This window comes from Tupaia chinensis, unplaced genomic scaffold (assembly GCF_000334495.1).
Source record: "Tupaia chinensis unplaced genomic scaffold, TupChi_1.0 Scaffold000318_1, whole genome shotgun sequence".
Taxonomy (NCBI): Eukaryota; Metazoa; Chordata; class Mammalia; order Scandentia; family Tupaiidae; genus Tupaia; species Tupaia belangeri.
This window is the reverse complement of record NW_006159811.1, coordinates 766,377-787,262: the sequence shown is the minus strand read 5'-3', so window position 1 is coordinate 787,262 and position 20,886 is coordinate 766,377. Positions and strand designations below refer to the sequence as shown.

At 37.0% G+C, this 20,886-nt stretch overlaps 2 protein-coding genes across 12 annotated transcripts in view; one reads left to right on the top strand and one right to left on the bottom strand.

Moving 5' to 3' along the window:
* Positions 1-2,880, top strand: part of THAP9 (THAP domain containing 9) — a 19,350-nt gene extending 16,470 nt beyond the window's left edge. For all 4 annotated transcript variants that reach the window (XM_006151402.3, XM_027773050.1, XM_027773049.1 and 1 more), the window contains exon 5: positions 293-2,880. In XM_006151402.3, the coding sequence (XP_006151464.1) occupies positions 293-2,270 (1,978 nt within the window). In that variant the 3' untranslated portion in view covers positions 2,271-2,880. The remainder of the gene's footprint in view (positions 1-292) is intronic.
* Positions 1-20,886, bottom strand: part of LIN54 (lin-54 DREAM MuvB core complex component) — a 119,255-nt gene that overhangs the window by 16,040 nt on the left and 82,329 nt on the right. For 4 of the 8 annotated variants that reach the window (XM_027773056.1, XM_027773055.1, XM_027773052.1 and 1 more), the window contains 6 exons: positions 17,867-18,069; positions 13,628-13,791; positions 11,456-11,537; positions 8,858-8,996; positions 7,989-8,046; positions 2,964-3,060 (listed from right to left, as the gene is read on the bottom strand). In XM_027773056.1, coding sequence (XP_027628857.1) covers positions 11,500-11,537; positions 13,628-13,791; positions 17,867-18,069 — 405 coding nt within the window. In that variant the 3' untranslated portion in view covers positions 2,964-3,060; positions 7,989-8,046; positions 8,858-8,996; positions 11,456-11,499. Of the gene's footprint in view, positions 1-2,806; positions 2,882-2,963; positions 3,061-7,988; positions 8,047-8,857; positions 8,997-9,061; positions 11,702-13,627; positions 13,792-17,866; positions 18,070-20,886 lie in introns of those variants that run through there. The other 4 variants (XM_014588942.2, XM_014588943.2, XM_027773053.1 and 1 more) reach the window with 3 other exon arrangements.

Sequence of the window (20,886 nt, the reverse complement as noted above, 5' to 3'; positions counted from 1 at the left end):
AAAGCAAGCCACCAGGACTGGGACTCGAACTGTGGTCAGCCATGTGGGAGTGTCCAGTGCCTTAACCACCATGCCACCTGCTGGTCCCTGCACATGCATCTTAAAAATCCTATGTTGTATTTCTAGGTTTCTGTATCATCTTAATATTTTATTATATAATAACTATGAATATAGGCTTGAAAATGTAGAATTTCGCTACTTAACACTTGGCGTTACTTCTATAGGGATTTGAGGCTATTAACCTTATAGGGAAACTTGAACTTTATATTTTTTTAACTTTTATATTTTCTAGGTGGTTATCAAAATGTAAACCCAGTCCAGGTTTGAACAGCAACGTTTTCTCTTTTCTTCAGCGAAAAGTAGAGAATGGAGACCAGCTGTATCAATATTGTTCATTGATAATAAAAGGCGTATCCCTCAAGCAGCAACTTCAGTGGGATCCCAGCAGTAACACTTTGCAGGGGTTTATGGACTTCGGTCTTGGGACACTTGATGCTGATGAAATACCACTTGCCTCAGAAACTATTTTATTAATGGCAGTGGGTATCTTTGGTCATTGGAGAACACCTCTTGGTTATTTTTTGGTCAACAGAGCATCTGGATATTTGCAAGCTCAACTGCTTCGTCTGACTATCGGCAAACTGAGTGACATAGGAATCACAGTTCTGGCTGTTACGTCTGATGCCACAGCTCACAGCATCCAAATGGCAAAAGCGTTGGGGATCCGTATCGATGAAGACAACATGAAGTGTACATTTCAGCATCCTTCATCCTCCAGTCAACAGATTGCCTATTTCTTTGATTCTTGCCACTTGCTGAGATTAATAAGAAATGCATTTCAGAATTTCCAAATCATTCGATTTACTAATGGCACAGCACACTGGCAGCACCTTGTGGAGTTAGGAGCACTCAAGGAACAAGAACTATCAAATATGGAAAGAATCCCAAGTAAACTTGCAGATTTGAAAAATCATGTCCTAAGATTGAATTGTGCGTCCCAGCTCTTCAGTGAGAGCGTAGCCAGTGCATTAGAATGTTTACTGTCGTTAGACCTACCTCCTTTTCAGAACTGTATCGGTACTGTGCATTTTTTGCGCTTAATTAACAATCTGTTTGACATTTTTAACAGTAGGAACTGTTATGGAAAGGGACTTAAAGGACCTCTATTGCCTGAAACTTACAGTAAAATAAATCATGTGTTAATTGAAGCCAAGACTATTTTTGTTACATTATCTGACATTAGCAATAATCAAATCATTAAAGGTAAACGAAAACTAGGATTTCTGGGATTTTTGCTTAATGCCGAGAGTTTAAAATGGCTCTACCAAAATTATGTTTTCCCAAAGGTCATGCCTTTTCCATACCTTCTGACTTACAAATTCAGTCAAGATCATCTGGAATTATTTCTAAAGATGCTTAGGCAGGTATTAGTAACCAGTTCTAGCCCTACCTGCATAGCATTTCAGAAAGCTTACCATAATTTAGAAACCAGATACAGGTTTCAAGATGAAGTTTATCTAAGTGAAGTAAGCATCTTTGACATTTCAGTTGCTAGAAGGAAAGACTTGGTCCTTGGGGCAATTCAATGTCAGTATGGTGTCAGCAGTATGAGGACACGTTTTCTCAAGGAGGATATTTGCCAAGACAGGTCTAATTGTTCACTAGGTGAAGCGTTACTAGACCCATCAGATCATAGGCGACATAGCATCCCATGTGCTAGTTATGTTGCAAATAAGTTATCCGCTCTTTTAACCTGTGAAGACTGCATCACTGCACTATATTCATCAGATCTCAAACCCTCAAAAATTGGGTCACTGTTATGTGTTAAAAAGAAGAATGGTTTGCATTTTCCTTCAGAGAGTCTGTGCCGGGTTATAAATACTTGTGAGCAAGTTGTAAAAACCCATTCAGGAATGGCTATTTTTGAACTAGTTCCTAAACAGAGGGAATTATATCTTCAACAGAAAATATTACATGAGCTCGCTGGGAATACTGATCTTTTCGTAGATTTAGATGGACATCTCTTTGATGGAGAAGTGTGTGCTGTCAATCACTTTGTAAAGATGCTAAAGGATATAATCATCTGTTTCTTAACTCGTAGAGCTAAAGATATAACTCGGTACCCTTTAAAACATCATTCAGAAAGAACTGAAACAAAAACTTCCCTAAGGAAACACTGGTCATCTTTACAGGATTATAAATGTTCAACTTTTGCTAATACCAATAAATTCGGGCATTTGCCAAGTAATGATGGGTATCTATTCAAATGAGAGACCAAAAATATATTAGCATTATTAAGACTATTTGGCCACGTTTTTTTAAAAAGTTCACTTTAGTGTATTTTTACAAACTGGCCATTCTGCACAGTGGACAAGTTTGCAATACTGACATTTATGCATACCAGAAATCTGCTCATAATTTGGTATAGCTTGCAGCACTTACAATTTTCCAAAATGTAGGAAACAGCATGTCATTCATTAATACCAAAGATAGCCAATGGTCGCTATCTTTGGACTTACCACAGTAAGACTGAGTAATGACTGGACTTATCTTTTAACTTAATCAATCTACTTTAAAAATAACAACTAGGAATCACCAAAGCATTGACTCCTTTTATCAACCACATTTTCCTAAAAGAGCTCTGGTTTACAATATTCAAGAATGCTGAGAGGCTACCTATGAAACAAATAGACTTTATACTTAAATGTGAAAATTATGTTGTGGTTTGAAACTAGGCTCAAGCAAATTCCCAAATACTATTAAAAAAATCCCCTGTCCTGGGGTATCCTAAAACAGAAGTACTTACACTTTGTCAGGCAGAAGAGAAGTGTGTGAGCCATGAGGTTGTTTCTTGTGCTATAAACAAGCTGCGGATTGCAGACTGGGAAGAAGATAGGTAATGATTTCACTACCTATTGTCCCTGGACGTTGAAATACTTTTGAATAATAGGGTGAATACTTACTTGACTCCCGTTGGAAGAGCCCAGTGCTCATCAGAAAAATGGGAAGAAGCCTTTAACTCAACTTCTGCTCTGAGGTCTACTCCTGTTTGCATGAAGGCTAAAATAATGAAACACATATTCAGTGATGGATGAATAATGGCATATGATAGCATATGATTAATAAACTGGAAAAAAGCTCGTCAATTAAGACAATGGACATGAAAAAAATCTTAATTACAAAATGATTGTTTTCCATAAATTTAAGAGAAGCTTAAATAATCTGAAGATAGACACATACTAAGAACAGTTTTCTCCATTCTTTCACACCCAGATTTGAAAAGACAAATAGAAAAATATAAAGGTACATATTCTTTCACAAATGATAATATTTAAATAGATAAAAGAAGAAATGAGCACATAATTCACCTGTCTATAATTTGTCATTGGATGGATTTTCACAAAGTACAAATTAATCATAACATGAAAACTTAAAATTGCAGAAGATCAATGGGCAGGTAAAAATTGAGTACATTAACTAAAATTCCCTTTAAGTATATTTTGAGATATTTGTTTATTCTACCTCAAAGACAAGTTTTGAATGTAACTGGTGTTGTACTACATTTTATATACAAGACCTATTGCTGAATATTGTTTTTTGAATTTTGTTTGCAAATAGCATTGAGGTTCAATTCATTAGAGTCTTATTTAAAGGAAGTCTCTGTATATCATCACCTTTAATTTATTGCTTATCTAAATCCAAGATTTAGACCTTATCTTTATGTAAAGCAAGCACCTCTAGTGTTTAATACTCTTTGGTGTTACATTTGAGTAAGGTCGTAATATATTCTGTGTTTGGAGAAATTAGTGTTTTGCATTATCCTTTAAGTACTAGATAGATTGGGCAATAGATGTTGAAGACTGTTTCCACATTGCCTTAAGCCTAGTTAATTGCTCTTGCACTTGTGAAAGAGTTTGAAGTCATATCAGATTTATTTATATGCTTTACATATCATAAATATCCATTTATGACTAGTGTAATTTGGTTATAATTTCTACCCACATATTTGTCCTTTTATTCTACAGGAAAAAAAGCATTCCCTTTAAAATTTTATTCTGATTTTCCAACAAGTAGTTCTAGGACAACTGGATATCCACATGCAAAAGAAATAAATCAAAATGGATCGAAGCCCTCAATGTAAGAGGTAAAACTATTAAACTCTTAGGAGAAAATAGACTAAATCTTTGAGATCTGAATTAGTGGATTCTTAGATAAGACTTCAAAAGCACAAGCAACAAAAGAACACATTAGGTCATCGGGAAAGTTATGATGAGCTTTTCTATGCAAAAATATATCATGACTTTTCGGATAACCTAATTAATTTGACTTTATCAAAATTAAAAATGTGTTCATTGAAGGAGTACTGTCAATAGGCCCCACGGTCTACTGGTTAAGGGGGCTAGATTCCACTGAGTGGTTTGACTCCTGGACCCCATGACTTGAGGAACATGGAGTATATATGTACAGGTCTGCTCAACGTCCCAACAGGATGGAGAGATGGAGGAGAAGGAATTGTGCCATACTCATGCCCTACTGGTGAGTGCGTTCTCCCTCTCCCTCTCTCGTCCCCAATGTCTCCCTCTGGTGAATTAGCTTGCCAGAAAAGTCATAACGTATTTTTCTGTGCAAAAATAAGACTTTTCTAACAACTCGATTAAAAAAAATTATAGTGAAAGATAACCCCTACATGGGAGGAAATTTTTGCAAATCATTTTTCTGATAAAAGACTCATTTCTAGAATATGCCAAGAACTATACCCGAATAATAAGAGGACAAATAACCAATTTTGTATAATACATAAAGAATATGAATAGTTGTTTCTCCAGGAAAGATACTCAGATGGCCATAAAACACATGAATAGTATGTTCAACATCATTAGTCCTCTAGGAAATACAAGTCAAAATTACAATGGGAGGTCACTTCACCCCACCTAGAGGACTATAATAAAACCGAATGTTGGGCCAGCCAGTAGCATGGAGGTTAAGGCAGCTGGATCCCATGGGGCATGCATGCATAGAGTCCCAAACCTGGCAGCTTGGAAAACACCAGGCATGTGTGCTCCTGTACCCAAAATCTCAAAAGGAGGGAGAAATGGAGGAAAAGGGATCCCATCCTCCATGTGGGTGCTTTCTCTCTTTCACTCTCTCTCTGCAGGGAGCATGGTTTTACCCTCTGGCAAAATTAAAAAAAAAAAAAGAGTGGCAAGAATGTGAAGAAGTTGGAACCTTCTTTTTTTTTTAAAGAATTATTTTGGTTTTTATTTATCCATTCATTTATTTCATTTTTTTTTTTTTATTTTGACCAGAGAGGGACAGAGCAAGAGAGAAGGAGAGAGTGGGAAAGTGAGAGAGCAAGCCTCCAGGTCCAGGACTTGAACCATGGTCAGCCATGTGGGAGTCCAGCGTCCTTAACCACCATGCCACCTGCTGGCCCTGAGAAATTGGAACCTTCTTACACTGGAAATCTAAGATAGTGTAAATGTTTTGGGAAACAGCCTTGTAGTTCATTAAATAGAGTTACCCATAACTCAGCAACTTTACTCCTAGGCATATACCAAAGAAACGAAACTATGTCCACACAAAAATTTGTACATGGACTTTATAGTTTTTTATAATAGTCTAAAAGTGGGAGAAAACAAAAGTGTACATTGACCAGTGGATAAATAAAAATGAAATATGCCATATCCATACAGTGGGCCTTGTGAAGTTTTTAATCTTATAACAAACTGCCGGAGTGACTACCAGTTTTCATCCCAGCCGACAATGAACATTCCTGGTATTGGGGGTGATAACTGGCGTGGTGGTTAAGGGCACTGGATTCCCACATGACCGACTGTGGTTTGAGTTCCAGAGTTGGCGGCTTGCTTTCTCACTTCCCTTTCTCTCTCTCTCTCTCTCTCTGGTCACAAGAAAAACAAAGTAATAACATGGAATTAAGTAAATTAGTTAATTAAAAAAAAATTCCAGTTGCTCTACCTCTTTCTCAATCCTTGGTATTTTCAAGGCTTTTGTTTTGTTTTCTTGTTTTGTAGATTTAAAATAATGATAGTCATTGGGCCAGCAGCTGGTGTGGTGGTAAAATGTGCTGGACTCTCACATGGCCGAACACGGTTTGAGTCCCAGACCTGGCAGTTTGCTTTCTCACTTTCCAACTCTCTCTTACTCTGTCCCTCTCTAGTCAAATTAAAAAATAAAGTTAAATAAAACAATTCTTTAAAAAAATAATAATAGCCAGAGGGCATTATGTATTTGCCAGAGTGGAGTGGGAAGGTACCCCTCAGTGGGGTGTGATCACACTGCAATCCCTTCTCCATTTCTCCATCCTGTCTAATGTTTGGGCACATATGCAGATATACTGGGTGTGTTTTCCAAGACATTGGGGCAGGGATTCAAACCATGGTCAGCCCTATGGAATATAACCACTTGGCTATGGAGCGGGGCCTGTTAATTTTTAAAATAGTTGATACATTTTTGTACTGGAACCACTACTTTGTTTTTAATGCCAGAGAGTGCATGAGCATGCACTAAAAAGGGAGAGAGAGAAAGCACCTGCCAAAAAGTTTGGTCGTGTTGCAATCCTTTTTCCCCAGTTCTCCATTTCCTCAAGATCTCTCCCGCATGCACATGTACCCTCTGGTTTGTTTTCTTTTTAAAGCCACCAGGGCCAGGAGTCGGACCCTGATCAGTGCTTAATCACTGTGCTACAGAGCTGGCCCTGGTTTTGTTTCCTAGGAACCATTCTAATAGGTATGTGGGGATGTTTCGATGTGGCTTTCATTTCCATTTTCCTAATGGCCTGTGATGCTAAGCCCCTTTGCATGTGCTTACTTGCCATACATACATCTTCTTAGGTATAATGTGTGTTCAGGTCTTGCTCCTATTTTGGAAGGTCAGTGGTTTTTGGTTTTCTTACAGAGCCTTAGTCATAAATTCTGCCTGTAAGTGCATTATCAGATGTGTTTTACACATAGTTTTCATCATCCGTAGCTTTTTATTTTCTTCATGCCATCTTCTAAAGATCAGATAGAATTAATTTTGGTAAGTCAGTTTTTTTTTTTTTAATTTAGAGATCATACTTTTTAGTTTCCTATCTAGGAAACCATTTTCAGTTAACTTCAGTATACAGCGTGAATTAAAGTTCATATCCTCACATATGGTTAGCCCAGCACCATTTGTTTAAAAGGTTGTCCTTTCTCTGTTGAATAATCTCTGCACCTTTGTCAAAAATTGACCTTACAGGGACTAGCAGAAGGTATAATGGTTGTGTCACTGGACTCCCACATAGTTGTCCGCAGTTAAGAGTCCCAGACCTGGTGGTTTAAAACTCATGCCAGGTCATGTGCGTGTGGTGATTTCTCATTGTCTCTCTGGTGAGCGTGCACACCCTATGGCAAAGATCTCTCGAAGAACAAGACCTTATATACGTGGGTTTTCTGCTCTGTTCCATTGATCCATAGTCTCTAATTTGTTTTTAAGAATTATTTTATTTATTTATTTAATTTTGTCCAGAGGGGTACAGAGCGAATATGCATGTGGTGCACGCATGTGAGAGAAAGAAAGTGAGAAAGCAAGCCAACAGGTTCGGGACTTGAACTATGGTCAGCAATGTGGGGAGTCCAGTGCCCTTAACCACCATGCCATCTCCCAGCCCTCATAGTCTCTCATTTTACCACAGTCTTAAGTATTGAACTCAGGTTTGATTCCTCCAACTTTGTTCTTCTTTCAAAACATGTTTGGCCTTTAGCGGTTGTCTCCTTCTACATAGATTTTACAGTAAACTTGTTGATTTCTACAAAACTTCCCTTTCGGGATTTTGACTAAAGTTAAGCTTAATCTGTAACTTAGTCTGGGGAGAACTGACATTCCTAATATCTTTTAATCCATGAATGTGGAACATCTCTTTTTAGGTCTTCTCTGTTTCCAAACATTCATTGTTATTATATAAAAGTAAATTGACTTTTGCATACTCTCTTAGTAAACACTCTTACCTGTTCTGGGAACTTCCTTTTAAATCCGTTGGCTTTTCTCTGTAGGTAATCACATCATCTACAAATAGATACAGTCTTATTTATTCACTTCCAATCGTTAAGACTTTTTTATTCTTTGCCTTACTATACAGTGACCTCTACTACCATGTGAAAAAAAAGAGTGCCTTGTTCCCAATGTGAGAGGGAAAACATTCGGTCCTATATATGATATCTAGCATTTTTGAAAATGCTTTTTAGGATTTACTCTTAGCTTGCTGAGGAGTTGCTTTTTGGTCATAAAAGGATGTTAAAGTTTGTCAGGCTTTTTTTCTGCATTTCTTTGAGATATAATTCACATACCATAATCACGTAAAAGTGTACAATTCAGCAATTTTTTGTATATTCACATTTTCTGCAACTTTGCAATGATTATTTAAGTTCTTTCATATGCTGATCAATTAGTTCATTGATTTCTTTTTAAATGTTGGATCAACCTTTTATTCCTGAGATAAAGCCCACTTGTTCATAATGCACTTTTATATATTGCCAGATTGCTGATATAATAAATGACCGTTAAAGTTCCTGTGAACTTATAATAAACATGACCGACTACACTAATTTTCTTATTGCTTTTGAGTAGAAATTACAAATGTCTCAAATGTTCTTATAAAATTTATCACTTAAAAGGAAATTTTTAATTTAAAAAAGCCTTTATAGCTTTTATCTAATAAAATCACATGGATCAAAGAAAGCTCACATTTGGTCTGCCGATAATGGTAAAATATGCACTAAAGAAACTCTTTAACAACAGGAAAAAGGCCTTGAGTAATTTACTTAGTGGAAAATACTCCAGTAGTAATAAAGATAGTAATAAAGACATTTTAGCTAACCGGCTTCCCTCCGCTTTCGCTGGCTGCTCCAATTTCCTATAGAAAATGCTTGTAAGGGATGTTCATATGTTCAAAGACAGGTTTGGTGGCTGGAGGTCAAAGCTTCATACACATGACGAATACTCATTTTCTTAACTATCTGTGTTACAGAACAATAAAAATAGAAAACTTTTCTAAAGGTACTTTTATTCACATTTTACATAAGATCAAAAAAGTCAGTTGTCCAAGATCAAAAAATGGGAGTGCTATGGCAGTATGTCCCTCTCCCCTCCTCCAATCACTGCTCTGATGGCTTTAGCCTGTAACATTCCGGTTCTGTTGCTCAGAGTCCAGAGATAAGACCTACAGTTGGGTTTTATGAATAGTTCTTCTGAGAAAAGGTAGTCATAAGAACATCACACATTAAAAGGAAAGAGTAGATTGGGCTTCTACTCTTAAAGTGCAAAAAAGAGAGAAGACGTATCTATGTTCTCATTTCAATACAATTTATGTTGATAATTGGCAAAATGATATTTTTTAGTTGTGTGTTTTCAGAAGTATCAAATTTACTTGAAAATCTGGTTAATTGAAAAGGTTTCTTTCATGTTACAGAGTTAAAAGGAGTGTAACTAAAGAATAAATGCAAACTTTCTTTTTTATAGAATAGTATAAATGTTTATTTTCTGTATGATTTACTTTACTGTCCTGTTTTTACAATATAGAAAAGTGTATTCTTTGAATAGCTCTAGTAAATATAAATTTAATCTTTCTACTTTGGGATGTAAATAGAGCTAAAAAATTATATACCCAGCCCTCCCCAAATAGTCTTTTAAAATTGTTGAATTAATGTGGCTATTAATCTTGTTCAGCAATTTGATGCAAATACCTAAATACAAAAAGTTGTTTAGTAAGTACTACACAAGAAGGAAAAGGCCTAATACTTTAGATAGCTTCTTGAAAATCAGAAAAACTAGTAGCATTTGATTGCACCTTCAAATTTGTACAAGCAAAACATTCTTAAGCAATGCCATCATACATAATCTACAATTGTAATTGAAAATTCACAAACATTTTCTGCACACTGTATATAAATACACATCACAAAGGTGCAATTAGAATTAACACAGAATATGTACAAAATGAACAGTTTAGGTTTAGACCAAAAACTTATTGCAATCTTTTGAAAAATAACTTGATTAGATATTATTTTATCCTCTTACACTAATTTACATTTATACAAATTTTAATTAAACATACTAGATTGAGGTGCTAAGAATGCACTATCTACATTTAAAGTTACTGCACTGTAATTTTATAAATCCAAATTTTAATAGGAAGATACTTTAATGAATAACGGAATCCTCTTTTGGATTACTTAATTTCTAGGTTCCTATATCTTGCATGTTCATATGAACATATATACATATTTAATACATACATACTATAGAGTCCTCGTAGGAAATGTAATAATTATATACTAATGATTACTCAGGATTAAGGTACCTAACAAACTGCCTGAATTCCAACATGGTTTTTTTCTTATCATAAAATCAAGAGTCTTATTACAATAGGCTCTTAAATTCATTGAGTTTTTGAATTTTGAATGACTGAAATGATTTAAGTTATTTTAGTAATTATATGAAAACACACATACCTTTAGCCTACCAAATCAATGGCTAAAAATAATGCCATAGTAAACTTCCCTTATAAAAAGAAATCCCACTACAATTTTGAAAGCTTGTTAGGAGGTCCATTTCAGTAAATAAGGTCACATATTGGTTCGAAACCTTGTCTAATTCAAAAGTCCATAGGTAACTATATAGATGAGAAATCCCCCAAATTAATCCACTCTGGTATTCTTAACTTCTCCATCCAAGCCCAATTTTGCACTTGATAATTATGTACGGTTCTATATTATCATGACATAATAATACGTTTACATCTATTCTTATGCACTTCTCATTTTAACAGTACCCAATAACTGTCACTTTGACTATTATCATTTCAAATACATACCACCTCTGGAAAAGAAAATGGAGACATCCCAGATCATCTCTTGCCCATTCCTTATTTTAGAAACAACTTTTTTATTTTAAGAGTGTGCTTGGGGCTTTGTTCCCTTTCTGACATTCCCAGGATATTATTCCAGAATCCGCCCTAAAAAGCTGTTTTTCTTAAGTGCTTTTCTAAACACAAAATGTCATTTGAATATGTTTCCTAAGCATTTGTTTATGTAGACATTCTATCGTATTTGCTTAGATCTAGTACCAAAGAACCACCGGGCAAACACCAGTGCTGCTTTGGCTTCTCTGCTGAACAAAGTCATACAACGCCATCCATTACAAATGATCGTAATTTATAAATGTTCTTTGTCAATAGAGTCAGAAGGATAGAACATCTTTCTTAAGAAACACAAGCAAATTAAAAATCTATATAATACAATAAAAATTCAATTTAGAAGGGGCATAAGCAGATTTAACTGAGATTTAAAATGTACCAATTTCCTCATTTAAAATTTCTTCTCTTTCAATATTATAATTTCAGGTCTCTTAAAACAAGGACTGAATTAAAATACAGTAATTGTTAAGCTATCTTCCAGAAAATCAAGTGTCCCTGCACCTTCGATTTTCTGCACAGTTCCACTTCTCAGCCTTGTGCAAGAGTTAACAATTCATGGCACAAGGGTCACTTTTTGCTTTTCCTGCCGAGTTGATGACGCTCATCAAACATCGTCCGAATTCCTCAAGTATCATCCGTTCGGCTGCTGCCTTTGATTTTCCCTTCTTGTCTGCCTGCTCTGCCTGGGCGAGAAGGCAATTACATGTGGCTTCAGCTACTTCCTTAGTTACAAATGTAAATGGCAATCTGAAATGATTTTTGAGAGAGAGAGAAAGATGATGATGGTGTTGAATAACAACAAAAGTGGGTAACATTCTTTCATCTGGAAATCTCTATTTCCAACCTCTAGACATTTTTCATGATTCACTAGTACAGTGAGTATTACAGTTTGCACAGTGAGCACAAATAAATCCTAAAGAAGTTTAGAAAGTAGGGCCAACAGGTGCTGTGGAGGTTGAGGTGACTGGATCCCACATGGGTGATGGCCCAATTCCGGTTCCTGACCTGACAACTTGAAAAACACCACACACATGTGCATGTCCAAAATCCCAAGAGGAAAATGGAGAAGAGATTGCAGGTGGCATGGCCATTGCCCTGGGGTATGATTTCTCACTTTCCCTCCCATTGTCTGTCTCTTGTATACCCACACTATGCTCAAAACCTAAATCTATATATATATAAATATAATATATATTAAATTTATATCCATATATTATAAAAACATGTATAATACAATATAATAATATATTTTATATATTATAGATGATATATTTATATATTTTATATATATATTTAGGTTTTGGTCATAGTGTGCATGTATATGTATGTATATACATATATATTGCTCAGGAAATACAGCATTTAATATAAAATACTACCTAGACTAGGTTATCTGACTAAGTAAAAGATGTGACTCTATGTGCATATTGGAGATTTCTATAAATATAGTCTCCCAATTCCTGAATATAAGCTCCATAAGTACAGCCTTTATTACTGTTATTTCTTTTTCTTTTTTCTTTTCTCTTTTTTTGGGAGATATTTTTGCTTTAGGGTAAGTGCATTTGCCAGAGAGACAGAGACAAAATGAGAAATCACCCCCCCCCCCGGGGGGGGGGGGAGATGGACATTCTGCGGTCTCTATTTTGGACACACACGCACACATGCCCAGCATGAGTTTCAAGCTGCTGGGCTCAAACCATGGTGGGCCATGTTGGGAGTCCAGTGGAGTAAACATCATGTCATTTGCTGGTCCCTATTACTATTTCTCCAGCATGTAGAACAGTGCCTGACACACACACATCCCATGAATATCTGCTGAATGAATATGTGAATATTGTGAATTGAAAGCACTCTCTTAGGCAACAATGAAAATAAGTCACCTTTACTATAGTTCTTCATATGCAAAGAAGCATACCAACATTTTCTACTGTTCCATCTCAAGAGACCAAATGTTATTCTGTGCAGTTTCATAAAGGCCTGAACTACTGAGTATTACATTAGAGCAATCAATCTTTTTTTTTTTTTCTTGAGAGGTTTTTGCCACAGGACGCGTGCGAGACTCGCCAGACAGAGAGAGACAGAGAGAAAGAAAGCGAGAAATCACCCCCCAGGGGAGATGGTCACACCGCAATCCCTTCTCCTCCATTCTCCTCTCGGGATCTTGGGCATGCACACACACGCACCCAGCGTGAGTTTTAAGCCACCGGGTCCGGGACACGAACCGCGGTCGACTACGTGGGAGTCCAACGACATAGCCATTAGGCTAACTGCTGGTCCCCGCTAGAGCAATCAATCTTGAGGCATGCTATTTATATTATCAAGTCAAATCTAAGGCCTACAAAAGATTAAACCTAATATAACAGCTAACTCAACCTGTAAGTGACCAGTCACTAATGAAACTAGGTTGTGAGACTAAATAAATAAAGTCTGATACTAAGTTCCACTCTGACAAGAGAGGGTAACTGACAATTCAAGCTGCCGAACAGTTGCATAGAGATCTTTAATGTACAAAGGAGCACTTTAAATTAGAAAATATTATTAATATTGCAGTAACACTGAATAATTAGAAATAGTATATAATAAAAGTACTCAGAACATTTGGAAACTAGCAAAAAGGGAAAAGAATTTGAGTTTATTGTCATTCAAAATATGAGCTTGGTAACACACTGGTGCCTGCCGAGTTGATGACGCTCATCAAACATCGTCCGAATTCCTCAAGTATCATCCGTTCGGCTGCTGCCTTTGATTTTCCCTTCTTGTCTGCCTGCTCTGCCTGGGCGAGAAGGCAATTACATGTGGCTTCAGCTACTTCCTTAGTTACAAATGTAAATGGCAATCTGAAATGATTTTTGAGAGAGAGAGAAAGATGATGATGGTGTTGAATAACAACAAAAGTGGGTAACATTCTTTCATCTGGAAATCTCTATTTCCAACCTCTAGACATTTTTCATGATTCACTAGTACAGTGAGTATTACAGTTTGCACAGTGAGCACAAATAAATCCTAAAGAAGTTTAGAAAGTAGGGCCAACAGGTGCTGTGGAGGTTGAGGTGACTGGATCCCACATGGGTGATGGCCCAATTCCGGTTCCTGACCTGACAACTTGAAAAACACCACACACATGTGCATGTCCAAAATCCCAAGAGGAAAATGGAGAAGAGATTGCAGGTGGCATGGCCATTGCCCTGGGGTATGATTTCTCACTTTCCCTCCCATTGTCTGTCTCTTGTATACCCACACTATGACCAAAACCTAAATCTATATATATATAAATATAATATATATTAAATTTATATCCATATATTATAAAAACATGTATAATACAATATAATAATATATTTTATATATTATAGATGATATATTTATATATTTTATATATATATTTAGGTTTTGGTCATAGTGTGCATGTATATGTATGTATATACATATATATTGCTCAGGAAATACAGCATTTAATATAAAATACTACCTAGACTAGGTTATCTGACTAAGTAAAAGATGTGACTCTATGTGCATATTGGAGATTTCTATAAATATAGTCTCCCAATTCCTGAATATAAGCTCCATAAGTACAGCCTTTATTACTGTTATTTCTTTTTCTTTTTTCTTTTCTCTTTTTTTGGGAGATATTTTTGCTTTAGGGTAAGTGCATTTGCCAGAGAGACAGAGACAAAATGAGAAATCACCCCCCCCAGGGGGGGGGAGATGGACATTCTGCGATCCCTATTTTGGACACACACGCACACATGCCCAGCATGAGTTTCAAGCTGCTGGGCTCAAACCATGGTGGGCCATGTTGGGAGTCCAGTGGAGTAAACATCATGTCATTTGCTGGTCCCTATTACTATTTCTCCAGCATGTAGAACAGTGCCTGACACACACACATCCCATGAATATCTGCTGAATGAATATGTGAATATTGTGAATTGAAAGCACTCTCTTAGGCAACAATGAAAATAAGTCACCTTTACTATAGTTCTTCATATGCAAAGAAGCATACCAACATTTTCTACTGTTCCATCTCAAGAGACCAAATGTTATTCTGTGCAGTTTCATAAAGGCCTGAACTACTGAGTATTACATTAGAGCAATCAATCTTTTTTTTTTTTTCTTGAGAGGTTTTTGCCACAGGACGCGTGCGAGACTCGCCAGACAGAGAGAGACAGAGAGAAAGAAAGCGAGAAATCACCCCCCAGGGGAGATGGTCACACCGCAATCCCTTCTCCTCCATTCTCCTCTCGGGATCTTGGGCATGCACACACACGCACCCAGCGTGAGTTTTAAGCCACCGGGTCCGGGACACGAACCGCGGTCGACTACGTGGGAGTCCAACGACATAGCCATTAGGCTAACTGCTGGTCCCCGCTAGAGCAATCAATCTTGAGGCATGCTATTTATATTATCAAGTCAAATCTAAGGCCTACAAAAGATTAAACCTAATATAACAGCTAACTCAACCTGTAAGTGACCAGTCACTAATGAAACTAGGTTGTGAGACTAAATAAATAAAGTCTGATACTAAGTTCCACTCTGACAAGAGAGGGTAACTGACAATTCAAGCTGCCGAACAGTTGCATAGAGATCTTTAATGTACAAAGGAGCACTTTAAATTAGAAAATATTATTAATATTGCAGTAACACTGAATAATTAGAAATAGTATATAATAAAAGTACTCAGAACATTTGGAAACTAGCAAAAAGGGAAAAGAATTTGAGTTTATTGTCATTCAAAATATGAGCTTGGTAACACACTGGTGTAACTTTTTACATACTTTTTTTTTTTAAGTTTAGTTATTCCTTTCATGAAGGAGGCAGGCATCCTTAACAGGACCTTGCTATGCTGCAGTCTCCCCAAGGCAGCCAGTTTTACTGGCATGTGCAGGTTCAGCCAGACAAACCCAACAGCTTCAACTCTGCACAGTGGTCTCCCACTTCCTGTGTCGCTGTGGCTGGGCATAAACTTTTTTTTAACGTAGTTTTGATTATAGTGTATGATTTTGTGTTCTTTTTTCACTTCATTACATTTCCCAAATTGAAGAATTAATTATGAATATTTTACTGACAGTATTTCTTTAATCTCCACTTATTGACTTAATAATCTTGGGACCAGCAGATGGCGTAGCTGTACATCGCTGGACTCCCACATGAAACCAACTAAGGTTCGAGTCCTGGACCTGGAGGTTGAAACAAAGCAGGCATGTGTGCATGTGTGGATAAAATCCTGAGAGGAGAATGGACAAGAAGGGACTGCGGCATACCCATCTCCCCTGGGGGATGATTTCTCACTTTCTCTCTCCAGTGAGCACATGCACCCTACAGCAAAATTTTCTATTAAAAAAGTAATCTCAAGAGTTAAGATTTCATGGTGTAACCCCCATTTCCACTTGATTCAGTCAGGAACTACTTGCTGATTATATTCCAGTTGTGAAAGTCCTTTAGAACTAATATCTGTAATGTTTCATAAAATAAAAAAAAAAAGCACTTTTTATTTAAAAAAATTTTTTTTAAATTTACTTATTTTCTTTGTTATGATTTTCAAGCTGCCAGGTTCAGGACATGAACTGTGGATGGCCATGTGGGAATCCAGTGCTTTAGCCACCACACCACCTTCAGGCCTCTAAAGCACCTTACTTTTATAAGCATTGAATCTTATTCCAACTTATACATTTTCGATACTATGCCATTTGCAAGGCTCATTACATTTTATAATACCTCAAAAATAACTTCTAATGGGACCAGAAGTTAGCATCCTGGCTATGTTGCTGGACTCCCATGTAGTCAACCGCGGTTCGAGTCCCAGACCTGATGGCTTAAACTCACGCCGGGCACGTGTGCGTGTGTGCCCAAGATCCTGAGAGAATGTAGGAGAAGGGATTGCAGTGTGGCCATCTCCCCTGGGGGGTGATGTCTCACTTTCTCTCTCTGTCTTCTGGTGAGTGCATGCGTCCTATAGCAAAAACTTATATATATAACTAACTAACTAACTAACTAACTAACTAACTAACTAACTAACTTCTAATGAACTCATACAAATCCAGGTCCGAATCACAAACCATGTTATATCAGGCCCTGACAAGTGCTGGGGATAGAAATGGCTTTATTTTTCACAGCCACCTGGCAAGGGCTATCTTGAGGGGAAATAAAAAACAGGCTGAACCAGCCCCATAGCACAGCAGTTAAGGGAGCTGGAACCCACATGGCCAAGCCCATTTCAAATCCTGGCCCTGGTAGCTTGAAAAAACACGCCTGACGTGTATGTGCAAGCCCGAAAACCTAACAGTAATGAGAAAGGAGAAAAGATTGCAATGTCACGTCAGAGAGTGCTTTTTCTCCCTCTGCCCAATCCCCTGTCCTCATACAAGCATATGCCCTCTAGGAATATAACAACAACAAAAAAAGAAACTGAGGCTGATTGAAAGAGGCAGCACAAATTTTAAAGGTCAAGCTTTTGTAACCCTAACTCAGTGGTCAAGAGGCAGCAGTAAGAGACCAATATTGGTGTGATAGGAGTCCAACAGGATGGGAAAGGTGCTCCAGGGACAGGACATGGAAGAAAATGGGAAAATATGAATAACTGCACTGTCAGAGGCAAGACAAATGTGGGATTTTTAGGGGCTCCTCAAATTATGTAATTACCTCTTAGTAGAAAGAAATCCACTTCAATTAAGCAGAGTAAACTAAAGCATTATTGTGCATTTCAGAACTGCACAATATCCCTAACAGTGGTTTTTCTGTTACCTTTAAACTCCTTTACAACCAGTAACTAAAGATGGAAAAAAAAAATGCAAAAAATCAGGTATGCAACACCCTAAACTATGAACTTTCACTTTCGACCTATCCCCAGCAAAGAAAACGTCACTCAAAATGAATATCTGAGAAATATTATAAAAAGAGATGAAAATATTGACTTACTTTCCTCCTCCACTGTTCAAAGCTGGTGTCGGCCTGGTGAGCAAGTCTGAAATCTGTGAGGATAACTTAGTCTTTGCCGCCGTCTGCTGCTGCACCCTTACTTCAGCTGCATCTGCTAAGTGCATCAACGTCTTTCTTTCCGGGCTTTCTTCAAAATTTTTACAGCCAATGCATTTGCATATTGAGGAACACATTATTTTTGCCTGAAAGATTCACAGGAGAAGCTTCCAAGTCAAACCAAAACCATTATTGTAAGTAGGTTCTAAGAGTAAATCAACAGGCAGCATTACAGCATCAACTGACGCTGTCTCTTGCAGACAAATACCAGGTGGGCTAACTTCATGCGTGGACAGGTCAGACATTTTTACGTGGCGGTACAATGTTTATGTTTTAGTCCTTTTGTGTCAGTTGCCCCACACTATGATTACAGTTTTCCTCTTGATATGAACATGTGTTCTTCATAAAGAGTACAAATAATACATTAAGATATTAGAAATAAAAGCCATTAGAATCCAACCACCCCAATCAAATGACCATTAACATGCCCCATTTATACAAACATGTGTAATTTCATCTTAAAAGGATTTCACAAATGCAGCTTTTATTATGGATACCTCCATACCTGTCCTCTCTCTCCAGATTCCCCCAAACTTTCAATAACCCATAATAAACCTGTGTGTTTTTTCATGTAAAAATATGCAAAACAAGTATATTTATATAAAAAAACAGACTTTATGTATATATGTACTAACAAATACATAAATATTCTATTTTTTAGTTTGCTTAAGAAAATCAACACTTACTTTTCTACATTATGCTTTTCTTACAATACAAATCCCTACCTCCAGGCATAACCTGAATTTATGACATTTGTCAGTGGGTATTATTCTCCTCTATGACGTGCCATGTTTTACTGGGCATTCATTCCCCCACTGATAGGTGTTTATTTTCTTTCCTGTTCTTGGGCACCATGAACGATGCATAAAAACATTTTTCTTTTTTGCATATACTATGCCTTTTTTTTCTTTTTTTTTTGGCCATAGGGTGTGTATGTATGTTCACCAGAGAGAGAGAGACAGTAATAAGGAAAGTGAGAAGTCACCCCCCTACACACAATGGCCACACCACAATCACTTCTCCACTCTCTTCTTGGGATTTTGGATAGGCATGCACACTCACCCACCATTATTTTCAAGCCACCAGGTCAGAGACTCAAACCATGATCGGGCATGTGGGAGTCCAGTGCCTTAACCACGACACCATCTGATGGTCCCCATACTATGCTTTCATTTCTCTGAATTAGATTCCTAGAATTGGGCTCACTGGTCAACGGGTATATGTATTTGAATTTTAAGAGATATGACCAGAATGCTTTTACAAAAGCTGAAACACTTCATATGTCATCAGCAATGTATAAAGGAAGGCTTTCTCACCTTCTAACAATGAATATTTACCTATTTTTAGCATTTTTCAGTCTGACTGGGGGAGAGGCATAAATCGAGATGTCACTGATCTTTGGGTTACATTTCCCTGTCTTCTAGTGAATATGACTACCTCTTATTAAATCCATTTTCTTCAGTGGGCTCATGTCAATTTACATAAACAAGCAAAACTACTGTTCTTTCTGTCTACAGTGCCTAGGAAGATAAATGGACCACACATGAACACATTTACTCTGCTCCTTTCTAACAGTACAAAAATAAATTCTATTTACCAAAGGAAATAAATGCATATATGTTTGGATTAATTGGGTTAGTGTGAGCCTGTCTAGGAATTTAACCGAACCAATACTTAGAAAGGATCTAATAATAAAGAAAGCAGGGGGACATGCTTTGCGGTTTCAACTAATATGGTACAGGATAGTAAGATATTTTAAGAGGGAGGAACAACATTAAAATATTCCTGTAGTGTATTTGTTCTACTACTAGGTATCGTTGTTAATTTCTTATTGTTCCTAAGATATAAATTGGATCGTAGGTATATATGTATAGGAAAAAAGTTGATGCAGGATTTGGTACTCTCCATGATTTCAAGCATGCATTGGGGGTCTTGGAACATACACCCTGCAGGACTACCATCATTGGGATTATGTTTTAAGACCTTTAAGAAAGGTATTAGTCATTCCCAACAAAAGTTTGGGAGAAAGAAACTACAATGACAAGGTAGACACTTAGCTTTGCTAATTCAACTTCTCTTTGTAGCAAAAAAGGGGGAAAAAAAGGAAAAAAAAAAAGGTTCACAAAAAAACCCACAACCATTTAAATATGGATTCATTTAAATAACTATTTTTAAAGGTGATTCATTCAATCAGCCAGCTTGCAGGCATGTGAAAGGAACATGAATGTGTTACCTAGATGCAAACCAAAAGGACTAAGAACCCAATTAGTTTGAAGACCAAGGTACTGAAAGAACAGGTCAGCACATGGTGTCAGACATCCCAGCTCATTCATAACAGGCCCATTAGCCACTCGCACTATTTCGTGTATTCCAAGTTTTTCTATTTTTTGGTATATGACTTTTAGTATCACAAATTAGGTATTAGCCACTGTATTTGTCCTGATGTGACTTCATTTGATTGGACAGCACAGGTTTCTCTCTTTCAACAAGTCCACTACCTTCCTACTTACAGATCTGTAAACTAGCTCAATTAAAACAGTTCATGTATGTTTGAATTTCATATGCCCAGAGGGTATACTGACGTCCAATGCCATAAGAAAGTGTAGCTTTGTCTTTCTGATCAGCTTTGTATCAATTTACACCTTCTCTCTTTTTGCAGACTTGATTTGAAAACTTACTAAAACTGCATTCTTGGAGAGTTGGAGATGTTAAGAGACTTTTAAAACTAATCTTGCCTTCATGCAGTTTTCACATATATTGACTGTAGAACTAACAAGAGGTTACTCCACGCCTTCTTGAGAGGTATACTGATCTCACAAATAAATAAATTAGGGAAAAACTCATTCCAGAGAGAATGCTGTCCACAAAATCTTTATCATGACACATTTTGCGTGGGAAAGGGT